The 21,430-nt window shown below is 32.9% G+C and overlaps 1 protein-coding gene across 1 annotated transcript; it reads right to left on the reverse strand.

Annotated features, from left to right (window-relative positions):
- Positions 1-253: 253 nt before the first annotated feature.
- Positions 254-10,648, reverse strand: LOC108131543 (ubiquitin-conjugating enzyme E2 G1). Its single transcript, XM_043214161.2, has 3 exons — positions 10,490-10,648; positions 2,750-2,852; positions 254-687 (listed from the first exon to the last, which is right to left on the reverse strand). Exons 1-3 carry the CDS (start codon positions 10,533-10,535, stop codon positions 330-332), a joined length of 507 nt encoding a protein of 168 aa, XP_043070096.1. The 5' UTR covers positions 10,536-10,648; the 3' UTR covers positions 254-329.
- Between the last annotated feature and the right edge of the window lie 10,782 nt (positions 10,649-21,430).

A 21,430-nucleotide genomic window follows, 5' to 3' on the forward strand; every position in this document is an offset into this window, starting at 1 on the left:
ACCTCATTTACCAACTAACACGATTTTATTTTAATATTATGTTTGAACTACAATGGTTTGATCTATGATCTCTCTTTCCTGTCCTTCAAATTAAAAAAAAAATATTTTTAATTTCCTTAATAAATTTTTTCTTGAGCGCCCCCGGTCGTCTGTACATCTAAGCTTTATGATGAATGTAGGAATGCTAGCTGGTGCACTAATTGTGACCGAGCCAATTCTAAGAAAACGCAAGAAAAAAAGAAACACTTCAAAATTCTTTTTTAATTCATTTAATCCTTTTAATGTATAAAATTATTTATATAAATATACAAATATGGGCAAAATCTGCTTCACGAGCACTCCTCTTGACTTTTTCGGACACACCGAGCTACTTTGCGCTTAAAGTCGATGTATGATTCTCGCCACTCTTTTGCGGCGTCGACGTTTGCTGGAGACTCGTCATTTGGATCAGCCAGCATTGAAATTACCGATATCAATATTGTTTCCACTGTATGCACCGGTAACCAGCGCTCCGAAGCCTTTTCATAGCCCCACTTATCATCTCCGGGTTCATGTAAAATGGATATGCAGACATCTCCATTTTTTTCAATATTTGGGTGCCATATTTCTGTAACAAACTTCATTCGGGGTGGTCTCAAAGGGTATTCTTTTGGAAAGTAAAGATGTGCCTTAAAAAATCCTCCTTCGCTGTGGGTAAATGCATAAAAAAAACGAGTAAAACATTTTATTATTAATAATAATAAATATTTATACAGTATAATATATCTTTGTGTGGTACAGTTATATGCTCTTGTATTTTAGGCTAGGAGAGAATCATTTGCTTTAGCTAACTTTTGAAGAGTTATACGCAGGTACGCGACCCAAAAATACAGGATTTTTGAAATTAGTTTATGAAGAGAACTTAAGATGTTTCAAGGCAATTAGAATTTACTTAAGTATGTAGATGCTTCATTTAAGATGATAAAAGCATGTCGATTATGTAAAAATAATTTCCAATTATACTTCTGTAGCCGTTGTAAGAAACGTCTTCCAAAAAGGGAAGCTTTTCGGTGATCTCGTTTTTGTCTTTCGGATAGAGTTTTTTGAATTTAGATACTGCAATATCAAAAATCACAAAATTTTATTGATAAACATTTTTTATTTGTTGCAATTTTTTCATTAAGTTTAAAAAAAAAAAAAGTAGTATAACGTTTTTGAAAACAAATTCCTTTGTGCTTAAAGCCTAGTACTCTGACGACGAAAATTCGCTGCACACGTGTGCTAGCGAAATCGCTCTTTATTTGGCTACCGAGCTAGTGTGACCAAAAAAATGGAGAAAAAGGTTAATACTGAACAGCTGTTTTTTTGTAAACAAAAAACAAATAAGCAAAAATGAATTCAAACCGATTGGATGTTGGTGTTTTGTTTATGTATTTCGCAGCTAAGGAGCTGATTAAGAAAAAGAAAACTGGGTCAAAATCAAAATCAATCACAAAACATTTCAATGCCATTTTATGGCATTAAAAAGCCCCTTGTGGGTCAAATCCCATATTATGGGCTTCCCCCTGACCGCACTAATAGATTGACTTTATCCTCGCGGGCCGAAAATTTTTCGGTCCGACAATTTTTTTCTCTCAATTTTCGCTCCATGTTTTGGCTGTCAAAATTCACACGTGTGACAGCGGATTTTCGTCGTCAGAGTACTAGGCTTTACCTGGGGAAGATTGTGTAAAAATGTCAGACCTATTAGTTTATCTATTTTCAAGAAATCGAGATCACGGACGTTAGAAACGCTGTTTAAAGAAAAACGCGTTCAAAGTTACCCGGTCTATATATGTATATTTTAATTTTTTTGAAAATCCCAACTGCTCATAACCCCTTAAATTTATTGGGATATGTTGCGTCAGACCACTGCCGACGACCAACCACTCCGGTTAAGGCTTCCCGGTACTTATATGGCAATGCATTTAAAAAGAAAGTCGCACACCATGGGCGAACGAAAGTTAGAAAGTACGTCCGGGAGAGAAAAGACCGAGTGCCCGTGCGTAAAGCTCGAACAAATTCATACCGCAAATCGACTGGGAAGAGAAAGAGAACCGCTAACGCGAGACGGCAAATTCAGGTCATCACAAGACCAAACGAATTGTAATAAGTATTGTCTACTGTGTTGATAAATATTTACCATATTATAACATCTTACATTTAACCCCACTCATGGCAATCATGACCTCCAAAGTTTTTCGGCCTCATTATGGTTAGTGGTCTCTTTTCCGATGCTACTAAACATGTGAGGTCGAAAAACGGTATTCCCAGATATCAACAGGTGGCAGCCCCACCTCTGGGATAGGTTGCACCTAGCTAATCACCAGATCAACTGAAAAAATCAATTGATTAACGAAACTGATACAAGAAGAGAAGAAAACCAACCACCCCGCCAACCCGTTGACGACCAGGAAGCATCGTAAGAATGGCTCTGGAATGGTGGAACCCACAAGGAAGCAGAAGAGTGGGTCGCCCAAAAAGATGACCTGGCGCCGTACAGCACTGCTAGAAATATCCCGGAAGAACATCAGCTGGGACACAATAAAGCAAAAACAGCGGAAAAAATAAAAGTTAGGTGGAGAGCCCTTGTAGAGGCCCTAAGCTCCCGAGAGGAGTAACAAGGAGAGAAAAAAAAAAAAAAAAAAAAAAAAAAAACATCTTACATTTACAAAAACCATACGTATTTATAATTTAGAGCGAGGTAAATAAAATTAATTTGTTGACATACTAAAGTGTATCTGGTGGTCCAATTATTAACACTTCCCATCGAAATATATCATTTTCATCAATTAAACCGGCTGAGAATCCTTCTACTGGATTTTTGTTTAATTCTGAAACGGGAAAAAATTAAGCAATTATTAGTTTGACTCATATACATATATGTTATACATATAACATTAAAATGCACATTAAATGCATATTTTCTTTTATAAAGGAAGGAGAATAAAGGATTTTCCGGAAAAATAAAAAAAACAAATTTTCTTTGTTTTATATATTCTTTTTTTTTCGGTATTTTTCTTTATTTGTCGATTTACCGATTATTTATTTTTCCTTATATTAGTTAAAGACTATAAATAAAGTTACGAATATATCAAAATTAAAATTAGTGTTACAAAATGTTTTTTATTACATCTTGCAACTATATTTTAAACTTTTCAGACCAGTGTTCTGCCCAGTCTTTATTCGCTCACCGCTATTGTAAACGGTCGTATGCTTAATGCTTACATTTGTGAGCACCACTGGCATATATATATATATTTTAACCTTGGTTTTATTTTATGAATCTTTACTTTGCGAGACTAACAAGAGCTGTATAAAATCATAAATGTTTATTTAAACTAAGTCATATTGACTGATATAGAGAAAGTATTTCTTTGTAAGAAACTTTTTGCTTCTGGATTTTGTCCGCCACATATGTATGTACATTTTTTATACACAAGAGACATATAGTAAATATTATTGTAGGGGGACAATATAGCCGAGGAATCAAATTTGTTTGTGTACGTCCGATCGGAATGAAATATATACTAGTCGAAAGGAACTTATTCAATTACATTATTTTCCAAACATTTGCCAAGTTTTGAAGAAAGTTGAGAGCCCAGACTTTAGGCAGAGAAATTAAGACTGAGATTTTATGATGAGAAGAGATGAGAGAGAAGAAATGGTTTTCTTGATGTTCGCAAGCAAATTTCGGCGCCTGATCTTCTTTGCTCTCCTTCTTCCCCACAAAGCCATATTAGTTTCCCGCCTTATGCCATATTATACTGATGATGATCCTAGGAGTCACCTGTAAAACTTTCTTTTAGAAGCTACTAATAAAATAGACTGTTAACGGTTTACAGTAAAAAAAAAAAAAATAGCTGTAAACACAAGCGTAGTATATGCTCTTTAAAAATAGTCCGAGGATTCTGGGAAGTCATAGTTTATTGAAAAGTCCTAGTATTCTGGAAAGTTCGAAGTATTTTGGGTAAATTGACTCAATTTTTTATTAAGAATGCTTTGTTGATTTTACTGAAATTTGGCTGTTCAATGGGTTTCAATTGGATCGTCTATTCTTTGTCTATTGCCTCATTTACCCTTCCCCTCTGTATAAGAAAGTCAATTCACTGCTTTCCAGTTGAAATAGTGGCTTCAACGATGGCTTAACTGATGTTGCACTTTTCCAACTTATATTCTACAATGAGACAGCAATTCGCTCGTCGCCGCTATCGCTTCCTACACTATGAGCTTCTGTATTAATCGATGTTCCTTGTTAACTATGTTTGCTTTTTTAAGTTTACCCTCGCTCCAAATGTTTTTGGAAAACGTATTATAATGCCCTTCGAAATCATTTGGCTGAAATTGATTAGAAATTTTTGTCAATTTTATTCTCACGAAGCTGCTACGGATTCTTTGGACGAAATAATTCATTATGCGGCGAACAAGTATGTTTCAAAAGCCTTATCACTTTTATAAACAAAACACCTTTGTTTAATAAACAATTTTCTCGTCTCAAGAATAGGAAATCCAGAGCTTACAAAAAGTTTCATAGGTTATAGGCTTTTAGGGCAAAGTTCCTTGTTTCCCAGTTTATCATTCTCAACTTCATAAACGTTACATCATGATTTTTTTTAATAAAAAGCATCCATCCATGGTTTAATCGAAGGGTGTTATAAAAAAAGAATGGATAGAGGATTTAAAACCGGAATACTTAAGCGTAAAATTCGATGCAAAATATCAGGAGTGCATACGGCAGAGCAAACTCCCATACCAATGAAAAAAATCACCAATACATTGATGCGAGAACTTTTTTTTTCCCATCCATGTGTCTGCACTGAAAACTACAATTATAGTAACATTCACAAAGGGCTTAAAAAAATAAATATAAAAAATATATATTATTTTTTTCATTTTTATTTTTTTTTTCATTTTATTATAGCAACTAGAAAACCATTATATTTTTTTTGAAACAGCTTATTAAACTATTGAAAAATAATGCAGAGCTTCTTACTTGAAACCAAATGTTCTGCGAACAAGAAATTCATCGCTTCAGGTCGACCATTTTGACAGAAACAAAAACATGAATGAATATCTTTCAGTGAAAAGTTTTTGTAATCCAACAACAAAAGAAGAATAGGAAAAAAATCGAAAAATTGTTGTTGTATATGCCCCTTGCCTATGCTGGGAGTCACACACGTACAGCTGTGTTCATAATAATAGCAGTGCAGTAGCAACGAAGTAAAAGAACGGTAATTTTTGCATTTTCCTTTTAGTTAGTTGATCGCTTGGTCATTATTTTTGTAAAATGGAATATAGAGATAGGAAAAGTACAAAAATTTCGTTAGATTTACTATTTATTTTCGTTTTCTGGGCATTTTTGTTTAAAATCACATGTTTTTGGCTGTTCATAAAAATAGCAGTTTTTCATTTTGATCCACAAAAAATGCCAAAAACATTAAAAATTTGACGAAAAGTGAGTTTGCTTAAGTTTGTTAATATAATTTAAATGAAAATACACAATAACCATGTAAAAATTCGGTTTTTAGTGGGTAAAGGACGCCACTGTTCAAAGGAAGAGAGGAATGTCATAGTTCAGCTTAGAAAGCTGGGAAAACCCCATAAAAAATCCAAGATATGGTAAATTGTTTTGCCAAAATGGTATCCAATGCCATTAAATATGAGGGAAGGCTGAAACACGTGGGTCCAAACTAAAAACCACCGATATTGAGGGCCGAATGAAAGCGCGCTTCAGCAAAGCGAATCCTTTTGTATCTTCTAGGGATGTAAAAGAGGAGCTAAAGTGAGTTTGCTTAAGTTTGTTAATATAATTTAAATGAAAATACACAATAACCATGTAAAAATTTAAATGCGAGAAGCCCCCAAAAGGTGCCATTACTTGGTAAAAGGCATATCCAAGCTCGATTGGAGTTTGCCAAAAGCCATTTGAACTGGCCAGTGACGAAATGGCACAATATTCTTTGGATAGATGAGTCCAAACTGGTCTCGTTTGGTGGGACAGGTTCCAGACAGTATGTCCGACGACCCCCAAACACTGAGAACCACCCAAACCACCCTTTTAAGACCGTTATGCACGGTGGCCCTAAAATATTGATATGGGCTTGTTTTACGTACAGCGGTGTGGTCCCATACATATGATCGATGGGATCATGGACCAAGACGTCTATGTCGACATACTCAAAAAAGTAGTGCTTTCTTATATGCTTTCTTTCTGTATATGAGTTTGCATTGTCCATATGAAAGAGCAATTCCAAAAACAAAGGAGCAACGAGAGCAATGGAAGGGGCACCCCTTCAATATACATATATACATACATTGAGAATAAATATGTATTATATGAAAGCAAGAAGTATTAAAGTATGTATTCTTAGCATACTTTTGAAAGAAATATGTGCATAATTGTTTTTAATATTTTCTATATTTTCTGGATTTTTTTTTTTTGAATATAATAGTTCTGGAAAGACAAAAAAATCTTTAAAAAAAAATGGTTTTCTAAAATATGAAAATTTATAAAATCAAAAGAAAGAAAAGCTAACATCAAGCGGAGCCGAAGTTGATAAAATATATAGAATATAGTCGGCCGATTCCGGCCGTTCCTACTTATATACTGCGTGCAAAAGAAAGTTTCAAGTCGATAGCTTTAAAATTGAGAGACTAGTTCGCGTAGAAACAAACAGACGGACATGCTTTTATAAGCACAGGAGGTGACCCTGATAAAAAATATGGTACTTCCGGTCGGAGATGTCTTATTCACTGCGTTGCAGACTTTTGACCAAAATTATAACACCCTATCCACCCAATAGATATGTAATTTTATTGAAAAATGTTTCATTATCCAGTGATAATGATATGATGATGATGTGTGCAAAAGGCACACATTTTTAAAATTAAAGTGTATGCGTAGCAGTAAAAAACAATGAAAGTAGAGAATTCACTGAGCAAAAAACGTAGTTTTTATACCCTTGCAGAGGGTATTATAATTTTGGTCAAAAGTGTGCAACGCAATGAAGGAGACATCTCCGACCCTATAAAGTATATATATTCTTGATCAGGATCACCTCCTGAGTTGATATGAGCATGTCCGTCTGTCCGTCTGTCTGTTTCTACGCAAACTAGTCTCTCAGTTTTAAAGCTATCGTCTTGAAACTTTGCACATACCCTTCTTTCCTTTGCACGCAGTATATAAGTCGGAACGGCCCGGATCGGCCGACTATATCTTATAGCTGCCATATAACTGATTGATCGGAAATGGTATAACTTTGGTGTTTTAAAAGTTAGAGAGTTCAAATTTTAGGTGAGAGCTATTTTTGGCAAAATAATACGACATGCCAAATTTCGTAAGGATCGGCCGACTATATCCTATAGCTGCCATATAACTGAACGATCGGAAATGACCCAACTTTCGTGTTTTTGAAGATAGAAAGCTGGAACTTGGTACAGATTATATATTTGGTCAGTTGATCCGATCTACCAAATTTCATTAGGATCGGCCGACTATATCCTATAGCAGCCATATAACTGAACGATCGGAAATGGTTTTTGGTAGAAATACCAACTTTGGTATTTTTGAAGATAGATGCTTGAGACTTTTTTTAGATTTTGTATTGTAATAAATTGGATTATATATTCATATTCCCATAAGGATCGGCCAACTATATCCGATGTTTGCGATATATATCCGGTTTTAACTGCAAGGGTATATAAACTTCGGCTCCGCCCGAAGTTAGCTTTCCCTTCTTGTTTATTTCATTTTTCGTTAATTCACAAGTTTTAATGGGCACTAAAATAGTGTATTTTATTTTAAAGAAAGCGTTGCTAGCAAAAGTTCTTAAAACAAGAAAGCAAAGCTAACTTCGGGCGGAGCCGAAGTTGATATACCCTTGCAGCTAAAACCGCATATATATCGCAAACATCGGATATAGTTGGCCGATCCTTATGGTTACATCATAATAAAACCAATTAATTACAATAAAAAATCTAAAAAAAAGTCCCAAGCTTCAATCTTCAAAAATACGAAAGTTGATATATCTACCAAATACCATTTTCGATCGTTATATCAGTTAAGTTATACAGCTATAGGATATAGTTGGCCGATCCTAATGAAATTTTGTAGATCGGATCAACTGACCAAAAATAGAATCTGTACCAAGTTCCAGCTTTCTATCTTCAAAAACACGAAAGTTGGGTCATTTCCGATCGTTCAGTTATATGGCAGCTATAAGATATAGTCGGCCGATCCTTATGAAATTTGGCATGTCATATTTGGGTGTGTGCAAAGTTTCAAGTCGATAGCTTTAAAACAGAGAGACTAGTTCGCGTAGAAACAGACAGACAGACGGACAGACAGACGGACATGCTCATATCAACTCAGGAGGTGATCCTGATCAAGAATATATATACTTTATAGGGTCGGAGATGTCTCCTTCACTGCGTTGCACACTTTTGGACAAAATTATAATACCCTCTGCAAGGGTATAAAAATGAAAAACTACGTTTTTTTATCTATATCTTTATCTTTTTCTTTGAAAAAAGTTTTTCCAATTCAATTCCAAATCCAGTTAGGATTCAAATCCAAAAAAATTCCTCAATTTGAGAGTGCTCATACTGTCAGTGTGCCGGCAGCGCTGACCCTATTCACGCGTGCTATGGGAAATGAGAGTTTGCCCACCAATGGTTAAGTTATATGGAAGCTATATGGACAAAAAAAGCATTCATGCAAAATTCAAAAAAACTCTCTAACTCCTTGTTTTTAGCCTTTTGTCATGAGCAGCTGTTATTCCTTCACCAATAGTGTCACCTATAAAAGGAACGCCAAGCTCTTTGTGGATATCGGTGTTGCGGATATACCATTTCGCACCTGATGCTATCAAGAGCTATGAGATTCACCTTGAGTAAAATTAATTATTTTATTTACAGACTGCTATTTTTATACCCTTGCAGAGGGTATTATAATTTTGTCCAAAAGTGTGCAACGCAGTGAAGGAGACATCTCCGACCCTATAAAGTACATATATATATTCTTGATCGGGATGACCTCCTGAGTTGATATAAGCATGTTCGTCTGTCCGTTTGTCTTACTACGCGAACTAGTATCTCAATTTTAAAGCTATCAACTTAAAACTTTGCACACACCCTTCTTTCCTTGGCACGCAGCATATAAGTCGGAACGGCCGGGATCGGCCGACTATATCCTATAGCTGCCATATAACTGAACAATTGGAAGTGACCCAACTTCTGTGTTTTTGAAGATAGAAAGCTGGAACTCAGAACAGATTCTATTTTTGGTCAGTTAATCAGACCTACCAAATTTTATAACAATCGGTCGACTATATCTTACATATAGATGCCATATAACTGAACTATCGGAAATGGTAAATGGCAAAAACACCGACTTTGGTGTTCTTGAAGTTACAAGTTTGGGTTTTTTTGTTTTTAGATTTTTTATTGTTATGAATTGGTTATATTATGATATCCTCATAAGGGTCGACCAACTATGTCCGATGTTTGTAATATATTTCCGGTTTTAGCTGTAATGGTATTTCAACTTCGAATCCGCCCGAAGTTAGCTTTACTTTTTTGTTATGAACATCAAAGTGCTTGTGATGCTGTTACACAGCTATTTTCATGAACAAATCTGTACATACATATGTATGTAAAACTTATTCCGGTAAAAATTGCAAATAAAAATGTTCAAAATTGATAACCATCTGGAGTTTGCCAGTTTTTTGGACTTCTTTTTTTCGTTCGGACTTCGTTTTTTTTTATGAGTAACTTCAATAACATGAAGAAAATCTATTTGTTTTTATATTAAAAAATATATTCATGGAAAACAAAACATAAATATTTTTTTTACAGATTTTTAATCTCAAAGCAAAGCATTATTATCACTCATTCATATTATGCTCGGATTTTTTGTTCCTATGCAAACTAGGCTATTAAATCCAACGTCGGATAGGTGTACAATATCGAAAGACTGTGATATAAAAAAAAATCCAAATTTTTGGGTCAGCAAAGAAAGAATTTGAAAATACTACTTAAAAAGCTAATGCTTATTTATGTATAAATACATACATACATATGTATATGTACATTTAGCATTTATGAGCATTTATGTACTTAAGAACATCAGAATAGCCGGCTTGTGTACATTTGAATGTGTGTACATACACATGTACATAGTTTTGTATAGATACGATTTTTATTTTAAGCTTACATATATGAATATTTAAGCTTATATTATATACATACATATGTATTTATCAATATTAACAGAAAATGTGTACCTAACGTATGTATTGTGCCTACTGTGACGAAAACAATATAACAAACAAACATATATAAAAAGTACATACATTTTGGATAAAAACTTGATGGAAAATGAAAACAGATTAATTATGGTATATTAATAAAGTGTAAGTGAATATCTTAAAAAATAATCAAACAGGAAATACGTATTCATTATTAAACTAACCTGCCAATTGCTTCTTTAATAGTAAAGATGACTGAAGTTCTGACATTCTTGGTAATTCTTTTTATTTTTTAATGCATTCACCAAAGTTCACCAAAGGTTCAATAAGCAGACCTATAAAAAATGAATAATAAATCGACTTTATTTTTTTTTTAATTCTAAACAGAAAAATATGTGACAGAAATAGAGATAATTTGAAACGGTGAAATGAAACAATTATACAATGAATACAATCTAAATGCCTGTTTACCTACATTTGTTGTTATTAATTAATTATTTAATAAATATATAATAGATTGTTATTTATCTGTGGGAAAAAAATAGGTTAAAATTTGTACATAAATTACAAATCTTTATTATTCACCTTAATGATTTTGTTATTAATACGATAGTTACGTCGAATTTTTGGTAACATGGTTACGAAGAAAAAGATTACTATAAGACGACGCATTATGAAGATGCAAAAACTAAGAGTTGTGGGACAACAATTTAGGAAATTTTGGATGAATTCCTCACTAATTTCTTTAATTTATTGACATATAGGTCAACTACTGACGTCGATGGTTATCCAAGTAAGTAGTAAAATAAGTTTAAGTAACGTAGTTAATTAAGTAGTTAGTTACTTTTAATAAGTAAGTAACGAAGTAAAAATATTTTTAACTGTAAAGCCTAGAACTGAGTTCGAAAAGAATGTTTGACGAGTAAATACGTTTATTATTTCTATTGTGAAAGTATATTTCATATACTATATAACTATATATACTATATTTCATATACTTGTGCGGTGACCACGGAAGCTTTCCGAGCTGGCTACATTTGGAGGGAAGCCGGAGGACTGGCCAATCTTCTACTGCACGTTTACAGAGACCATCAGAAGTTACTGAAAGCGTTGAAGGATGACACGCGTATAGCCAGCTCTAAGCATGCAGTAACGCTTGCAATAGCGAAGCACAATCTGGAAAGCTCGTCGCATTCGCCACGCAAGTGAGTACCTTACAGGAATTCTTGCAGTCAGCAAAAGCAAAGCAGAATTTGGGTAACCAAATGGCTCCTTATGGAGGAGCTTGTTGCCAAGCTCCCGATAAGCAAACGAGTGAAATGGGCAAGGCATGCTGCTGATATTCAGCCCTATCCTCAGCAAAGACAGCGGATCTGGACAACATTGGGACTGCCAACAGTTCATCGGAGTCAAACCTACAGAGAGGTGGAGGCTCGTGAGAAGACATCGAATACGCTTTAAGTGCTTGCGAAGCGGGCATATGACTGGGTCCTGCATTGTGTTGAGAGAATTCCCTGTGAATATCCATTCACAGAAGGAAGTATCACCGACTCACCGGCGAGGAAATTTGAGAAGCTCTAATCGGGTCCAAAGGGCAGTTGGACCGAGGGAAGGAGTCCGTGTAAATGGAGCATCGTCATCTGTGGATGAACAGGGGACGCCGGAAAGGAATTTTAGCTGTGTCGACGGGGACCGAGAACGACTGCTATTCCGTGTATTGCCGATGACGCTATACTTAGGTGGGAAGCAGGTACCACAAAGTTGGTCCCATCGTGCAGGATGAAAAGAGAGTTTTCACAAAAAGAGAATTCTTGAGCATGGTTATGTGGACGTTTGATCAATTGGGATTCCTGTGTTGCCAAATGATAGAAGCGAAGTTATTATTGCAAGAGGCTGAAAATGGCAGAAATGTGCAACGCAAGTGTATATCAACTTCGGCTCCGCCCGAAGTTAGCTTTCCTTTCTTGTTTTCTTTTTATTTTCGCCAACGTAATTATAATTTAATTAATTAAATTTAATTAAAATAAAATAATATTTTTAAAATAAAAAAAAAATTATATTAAAATTAATTTAAAAATTAATGTAATAATTTTTAATATTTTAAAATTTTTTATCGATGTATCTGTTTATTAAAAAACAATCCACGATCCTTGATAAGTTAAGAAGGAAGGATAACCTTTCTGGCGAAGCCGTAGGAATTATCTAGGCATTCCAAGTCACCGAGAGTAATTATGACAAAGCTATAAAAAAGACAAAGCTAGTCTAAAAAGAGTTTACGATAACGAATGTCTCAATATTCTGCCCACAAGTGTCATCAATTTATGGATCATTATTATCCATAGGAGATGACACCAAAATTGCAAAACAATGATTATATGTTTAGTTTTGAGTAGAGTGGATCCAGTGACTGGGCAGAAATGAGAAGAGTCACTAGGTTATGAGAAATTGACAAAATGGTTCGATTTCGAAAAAAATATTAAATCGTAGGTACCAGCACCTGTCTCTAGCCTAAATTGCTAAAATCGTAGATAGCAATTTGAAAATAAAAACGGTCTCAATCGCTTGGGTTGCTTTCGATCCCGCTCCGCCCTAAGCTATCTAATCCTATATTTAGTTAACTACATAACTAGAGATAATAAAATCAATTAAACAATAAAAATTCAATTTAACAAGAAAGGAAAGCTAACTTCGGGCGGAGCCGAAGTTTATATACCCTTGCAGTTAAAACCGGATATATATCGCAAACATCGGATATAGTTGGCCGATCCTTATGGAAATAGGAAAATATAATCCAATTTATTACAATACAAAATCTAAAAAGAGTCCCAAACTTCTATCTTCAAAAATACGAAAGTTGATATTTCTACCAAATACCATTTCCGATCGTTCAGTTATATGGCAGCTATGGGATATAGTCGGCCGATCCTAATGAAATTTGGTAGGTTGGGTCAACTGACCAAAAATAGAATCTGTATTAAATTCCAGCTTTCTATCTTCAAAAACACGAAAGTTGGGTCATTTCCGATCGTTCAGTTATATGGCAGCTATAGGATATAGTCGTCCGATCCTTATGAAATTTGGCATGTCGTAATGTTTTGCTAAAAATAGCTCTCGTGTCAAATTTGAACTCTCTAACTCTAAAAACACCAAAGTTATACCATTTCCGATCAATCAGTTATATGGCAGCTATAGGATATAGTCGGCCGATCCCGGTCGTTCCGACTTATATACTGCGTGCAAAGGAAAGAAGGGTGTGTGCAAAGTTTCAAGTCGATAGCTTTAAAACTGAGAGACTAGTTCGCGTAGAAACAGACAGACAGACGGACAGACGGACAGACGGACAGACGGACAGACGGACAGACGGACATGCTCATATCAACTCAGGAGGTGATCCTGATCAAGAATATATATACTTTATAGGGTCGGAGATGTCTCCTTCACTGCGTTGCACACTTTTGGACAAAATTATAATACCCTCTGCAAGGGTATAAAAACAAATTCAAATTCATAAACAACCCCCAATTATAAAAACGGCGTATCCGTTGACACTTATCAAAGAAAATATTCTATTGCAGGATCTTTTGCTAAATAAGCTGAATGGGATGAGTAAATTTACTGCATTTGAAAACAGCGTGGAAAATAATGAAGATTCTCTTGTCGCATTTAGAGGACATCACAATACCGAGCCGATGACACCTATTTAAATTCATGCCTTTTCTGACAATCGATAGTATGAAGCCAATGGAGCCTGCGTCTATATTCGTTGCAAATATAATACGCAGTATAAATCTCATATAATACCCACTTACCCAGCATTATGCACAAAATGTCGTACGAAGCCAACTTCTCAAACAGCTCGGCAAAATGTGGAGAAGTGCTCAATAAAATTTGGAGCTGACAATGCATGATGAATCCTGGCTCGAAGATTATGCATGATTTTATATAGGTAGCAAGGTCGGCTTGTATATATTACATGTATTAATGTCGATCTCGCTGCCTTCAAGGGCATTAAGGTCGTAGATGAGGAGGTTCATCATTGGCTGGCTTGTGCGACTTTCCCATTGAAAACGTATTTTGACACAAGCATTGTGCTAGGAAGATCGCAACAAGGAGCTCTCAATCGTTGCTGTCAGACGCCGTTAAGTACAGTCACGAAGCGTTGGGGATGTGCCGGCCAAAGGGTTTTGATTGTTTTTAATGTAAAATACATTTTGTTTTTCGAGATTGCACAATGAAGAGGACGTTGCTTTTTGCCCCAGCATGTCTGATTGCTTCGCCTGGACTGATTGCCCTAGTTATAATTGTTGGAAAGCTGATCCCAAAGATTTCAAATTGGACCACTCTACTTGGACACCAAGTCAATGGGGACAATACCTCCCCATATGAGGACACATATATTTGTATATTTAGATGACTGGCTTGTCGTTAAGGAAGATCATAATAATAATATTTAATTGCTTAACATGGCAGCTACTCATGATTTTCCAATTTCTAGTTGGTTTCCAACTTTCCGGTTGGTATCGATGTTTTGTAAATAATTACGCACTTCTTTTAATAGCACATATATACAAAAATGTTTGAAAAGTTATCGAAAAGTAAAACGATAAGTACAAAGGAACTATTTGGTTAGTGATCTTTAATGCTTATCTGTATTTCAAGAGAAAAATAAATTTTTATGTATACCGATCATCTTTAAAACTTGAACCATTAAAACGTTCGATACTTTACAATAAAGGAACTAAAAACGCGGATACTGATGCACCTTCCGGCAAAATGAAGAAGTCATCAAGGTAATTGGCTTTATTAATCCATTAATTTATTTAAAATTGTTGCATTTTACTTCATCAGAAGCTTGATCGATCACATAGAAGCTAACCAAGCGATACACCCAGATTTCAAAATATTCAAAGTTTTCGTGGAAAAAACTAATGGTTTCAATGATGATAACAATAAAGGCACCGAACGTTCGAACTTTTGGAATAGTTCCAAAAGTTTTAGAGCAAGCACAGGATGCTCTCAGTTCGTCTTATGGTAGAATGGTTAAATTTGTTTTTAAAACAAAATTATTTCGATCATAGAATAATGGTTATTTTGTGATTTTTGTTTTTCGATCATAGAATGATTATTTTCTGATTTTTATTTTTTCGCTCAGAGAATAATAAGTTTATGATTTTTATACCCTTGCGAGGGTATTGTAATTTTGGTCAAAATTGTGCAACGTAGTGAAGGAGACATCTCCGACCCTATAAAGTATATATATTCTTGATCAGGATCACCTCCTGAGTAGACAGGAGTAGCACCTCCTGTCCGTTTCTACGCGAACTAGTCTTTCAGTTTTAAAGCTATCGTCTTGAAACTTTGCACACACCCTTCTTTCCTTTGCATGCAGTATATAAGTCGGAACGGCCGGGATCGGCCGACTATATCCTATAGCTGCCATATAACTGTATGATCGGAAATGGTATAATTTCGGTGTTTTTAGAGTTAGAGAGTTCAAATTTTACATGAGAGCTACGTTTGGCAAAGTAATACGACATGCTAAGGATCGGCCGACTATATCCTATAGCCGCCAAATAACTGAATGATCGGAAATAACTTAACTGTCGTGTTTTTGAAGATAGAAAGCTAGAACTTAGTACAGATTTTATTTTTTTAACCCGACCTACTAAATTCCATAACGATCGGCCGACTATATCTTATAGCTGCCATATAACTGAACGATCGGAAATGGTTTTTGGTAGAAATACCAACTTTCGTATTTTTGAAGATAGAAGATTGGGACTTTTTTTTTAAATTTTTTATTGTAATTAATTGGATTTATTATGATGTAATCATAAGGATTGGCCAACTATATCCGATGTTTGCGATATATATCCGGTTTTAACTGCAAGGGTATATCAACTTGGGCTCCGCCCGAAGTTAGCTTTCCTATCTGGTTAATTGGTTAATTGGGTTACCATTCGCAATCATGTTTTTTATTTTATCATGTTAATTATTTTAATTCAACTTTCCAAAAACGTTTTTTTGGCCAGAAAAAGTGTGAAAATGTCGATGCAATACAGCGGGGAAAACATCGAAAAATTGTTTGAATTGAGTGAAAATAATAAGGAGTAACTCCATATAAAAATGTATATCCGACCAGTATTTAAAATTTCGTTTCCCAGTTTTAAGTTGGTTTTAAGCAGTCGTATGCTTCAAATTCTTTATTAAATATCAAATAAAATATGGTATATTGCCATTTAGGAAATCAACCATAGAAGGCACTAAATTTTTTTCTACTGTTCATTTTAATTTTCAGTCTTAAATGATTAAAAATGGTTGTATTTCATTGTATTTTGTTATTAACAATATATTAAAAAATAATAAACATTAAAATTCAAATTAAAGTTCCATCATGTTCACTTAATTTAGCAAGGCTGACATAAATTAAAACTAAAAAAATGGTAAAACAATTTGTTTTTATTCGATTATTTCAATAACAAAATAATGTTCAAATTTTTCAATTTTCCCGCTCAATATCTGTTGATTCAAATTTTAAAAATTTAACGGTTTTGTTCGACATGGACATTTTTGTTCCACTTGAAACATTTTCAAACTAGATTTTGTTCCACTTGGAACACTTTCAAATTAGATTTTGTTCGAAACGGAACTTGTTCAAAACTTTCAAGCTATTTTCAATTTTTTCTCGTTTTCAAACTTTGCGCTGCAAAAGCACTTTTTTTCCTTTAGAAAGTTGGAAACGGGAAAATTGGAGTTTAAAAAAGTGTTGAAAAAAAGACATTTTTGGTCACAATTCAAATTTGACCGCTTAAGTTCTGTTTAAAATGAACAGAAATTTAATTAAAATTACCTTTAACTTTCCTCTGTTGAAGTTTTAAAATCACAGCAACAAAGCTTTTTTTTCCCAGGGAACAACAATTCAAATTTGCCCGCCCCCACTGAAATTCTGTTTAATTTTTTTTAACATTAAGATCCCGGAAATTATTCAACACTTTAGGATCAAAAAGAAAAACTGCTATTTTTATGAGCAGCCAAAAACTTATTTGCCCAGAAAACGCAAATAAAAAGCAAATCTTACGAAATTGTTGTACTTTTTCCTATCTCTATATCCCATTTTACAGAAATAATGAATACTTAATAAATAATAATAATGAATAAAAATAAATACAATAAAATCAAAAACTCAAAAAATACTCCAAAACACTACACAACACAATAGAACAATTTAAAAATCTTAATATTATATTACAACTACCAAAGAAAACACAACAACCCAATCTACCAGCTAAAATTCAATGAATTAAAAAACAGACTACCGAATAGACAATTTAAAACAACTAAAACCAATACAATACTCAATAAAACTCCACCGCCACATAACTGAAATTACCTGATATAAAAATATACAAAATGCAATACAATTCATAAAAAACACCAATACACCGTATATTTAATTAAAATTATTATTTGAATTAAATATATTAATTATATTTAATCAAATTTAATCAAATTAACCCCATCATCATCCCCAAAATTTTCAACATTTTCCCAAGAACAATTTGGTGCCAATATGAAATATTAAAATAAAAAGTTATTAAGTTATTAAAGTTTTTTAATTTATATGGATGGAAGTTGATGGAACTTTCGCGGATTGAGCTGCATTTAGTTTGCCGAGTTTTTCATCCGTGCCACGGGGCTGGAATCCAAAATTAGCAAATTTTATTGAATCTTATTGGAATCTTATTTGGTTTTTTTTTCTTTGGAATAAGAATATTCCGAATTGTGGATAATATATCGAAATATCAATATATCGATATTTTTTATAATGAACAAAATAAACGATAATAATTTTTTTTTTCGATGATGTCGAAATATCGAGGTTTGTCGATCGAATATATTGATATTTCCCGTAATTTTCCCTGATTTGTAAAAATTTTGAAAAAAAAAATGGCGACGGTTTTAACAAAAAAATTTACTGTTTCAAGGAATAAAATTTTTTTTTTTTTTTTAATTATATAAAATAAACAAAACAAGATTCTGAGATAATCGCGGCTTAAAGTTTCAAATTTGTTCGGCTGATGTCATAAAATTTCTATTGTTTTTAAAGTAAATTTTTATATTTTACTTTAAAAAAATGTATATTTTCAAAAGAAATCTAAAAATAGATTTTACTTAAAAAAATTGAGAACCGGAAATGAAAAAAAAAAAATTTTTTAGAAAATAAATGTTATTTCGGGCACCGAAAAAAATTGAAACTGTTATTAAAAAACGCTGCAAAAAAACGCACCTCGTGATTTTTACAGCGTGATCGCTAGATGGCGCTTAAGTTAGTTACTTGAAAATTTAAACAAATTTACAGCGCCTTCTGTCTAAAAAATGTTGAAACTTCTTCCTGGGAACAAACTTTTGAGGCGCCATCTGCGGTGCAATATTTATTTACGTCAAATTCTACTTTTTGACGTTTTTCAACACACGAGGTTTTTCAAAAATGTAAAAAAATGGAAATTTCTCAGCACTGGACTCCAACAGGTTAACAAAAAAATACTGTATAAAAATACAGTATTTTACTGTAAAATAAAAACTGTATTTTTTACTGTATTTTATTTTTTATCGCGCGATTTTTCTCTCATTTTTTTCCTACTCTTATTTTTGCAGCGCAAAGTTGAAAAAATTGAAATGCTTCAAAGTGTTGAAAAATTTCTTTAAATATTAATATAAATATTTATTTAATCTATTAGCAAATAATATGCGGAGGCAAAAAATAAATAAGTCTACTTGTGTTTTTCTTTCTTTCTCCCGTTCTATTTAATTGGTGCAAATATTACCTTCAAAACCCAGTTAAGGGGAGGGTAAGGTATTAAATTTTTTTTTTTTCATTTTTTTTTTTTATTTTTTAAATTGAATGCATAATATCTGAAGAATATTGTGTCAAAATTTCAAGTCAATTAAAGCAAAATTGACGAAGTTATTAGTTATTGACGAAGTTGCTTGCAAACGTTTTACACTGGATTTTGTTTTGTTTAAAACTTTAAAGCGTTATTCCCACAACTCACGTTTTCAAAGTCGGTGCCCCTCATAACTTCAAAACTACTGCACCGATCCTTTTGAAATTTTAAACACTATTTCTGTACATATTTTACGAGGTAACGCTGTCGAGTTTTTTTTTTTTTTTTTTCATAGTTTTGATTTTGCAATGACAAATTAACCGATTTTTTCCAAAAAACTCAAAAAATTGAGTTTTTCACTTCAAAGTCTTCGAAAAAATTAAAAAATTGCAATTTTCAAAAAACCTTTACAGCGTTACCTGGGGCGAACTATTATCTAACGAATGAATTTTCATTTTTTGATTACAAACGATCCAGCACCGAGTTATGAGGGGCACCGCAATTCAAGTTTTTTTGGCGACACGTCCGGACAACTGCTACCATTGCCATATTTTTAAATATTTTTTTGTAAAAATTTTATTAAACATTCTTCTAATGTCATACTTTAATATACCGTTGGTTGAATACATAAATTTTAACTGTGTCGTCAGGAAAAAAATCACAAAAACATGGCTTTTTTCGCATGATTTGACCTTACCCTCCCCTTAAAGGAATGATTTCAGCTAAACGTGATAAATCATTTTTCTGGAAGAAATTTAAAATTTATCATTGAGAAAAAAAACAAAATAAATGTGAATACTTTTGATTATATGCAGCTGAAGAATTAAACATTGTTCTGTACGAAAATTGAAGGTTTTGATACAAATTCTTTTCTTTCGAAGAAACTTTGGGTGGTTCAGAATTATATTTTTGAATGTCCATTGACAATTTTATCCATCCCGTTCCAACAAAAAAAACTCTAAATTGAAAAACTTATAACTTTTGATCCAATGAAGCTAAATCTGCAATCTATTCGAGCTAAATCTATTCGTTGGAGAGGGTTTTCAACTTCAGATTTTCCATATTTTTTGATTTTACATTTATCTCGAGATACCGAAATTTTGTGTATACCGCTTATATCTGGGATAATCCGCTAACTCAAAATGTATGTACCTATGCTATTTTCCGGCTCTTTTACGGTCTCCGAGGAATGGAATCATGTATATGATTCCATGTTACATTGGCGAATTATCCCAGATATAAGCAATATACACTGCGCCTTGGTTTACACAAATTTACTTTAAATTGTAATTTTGTTTTAAAAAACATACTTGTTTTATAACGTTTTTTTGACAGACCAGTGCTTTAAGCTTATTCATTACAATTATTCAGTCTAGTCTATAAAACCTAAAAAAAACATAAAATTCCAATGTACTGACGTATCCTCAAAACTCCAAGTGCCTAACTGGTCATCCACTATTAAAATAAAACAAATATTTAGAGTCGATTATAAAAAAAAAAAAATTGATTGTTGAATAAAACAATCTCTTTAAGAGTTTTATATTTCCTTACTATTTAGATGTATGGTCTTAGAAAGTGGAATGAATGTTTAAAAATAAATGAAGTATAAATATTAATATAAAATAAAAATGTTTGAATAGCTTCATTGGTTTATTGGCTTTTTTTATTTAGAATGTTTTATTAAAATTGTAAAACAAAAATGTCTTACACTCTTGCTTCTTTGTTATAAAATGTTTCGTAATTTTTACAATTTTGATTTTATAGCTGCTAATTGTTTTTTTTACAAATATATATTATATATTTTTTTTAATTTGGCTCTAGGTTAGGTTATGTTTGTTTTTAAACCATTCTTATTCGACACGTGCAAGAAAAAAGTGTAAGAATTGTTTTTGATGTTAGTTTTATATTCTTATATTGCTTTTTTTCGTCACAAAAATGGATATCATATGTATATTTATTGCATTATCTATTATTTATTGTATTTATTGTATTATCTCGTCAAGAGGTTGCTTACCTAAACCCATATAAACTGTATTGGTTCGGACCCTTTCACTGTTAAATAAATTCGCAGGGATAAAATTTACTATATAATAATATAAAAATATAATAATATAATAATATAATAATATAATAATATAATAATATAATAATATAATAATATAATAATATAATAATATAATAATATAATAATATAATAATATAATAATAAAAATAAAATATGGTTCAAATCAATACAATAAAATTCCCACAGTCAAAATCAAAAATTTTAATTTGTGATCT

This window comes from Drosophila bipectinata, chromosome 3L (assembly GCF_030179905.1).
Source record: "Drosophila bipectinata strain 14024-0381.07 chromosome 3L, DbipHiC1v2, whole genome shotgun sequence".
Taxonomy (NCBI): Eukaryota; Metazoa; Arthropoda; class Insecta; order Diptera; family Drosophilidae; genus Drosophila; species Drosophila bipectinata.

What these genes read in the sequence shown, in the direction of transcription:
- LOC108131543 (XM_043214161.2), bottom strand. Translation starts at nt 10,535, where the DNA reads ATGTCAGAACTTCAGTCATCTTTACTATTAAAGAAGCAATTGGCAG. An exon ending in ATTAAAGAAGCAATTGGCAG is followed by an intron (nt 2,853 to 10,489) that starts GTTAGTTTAATA and finishes TTCCCGTTTCAG; the next exon opens with AATTAAACAAAAATCCAGTA. An exon ending in GGACCACCAGATACACTTTA is followed by an intron (nt 688 to 2,749) that starts GTATGTCAACAA and finishes ATTTACCCACAG; the next exon opens with CGAAGGAGGATTTTTTAAGG.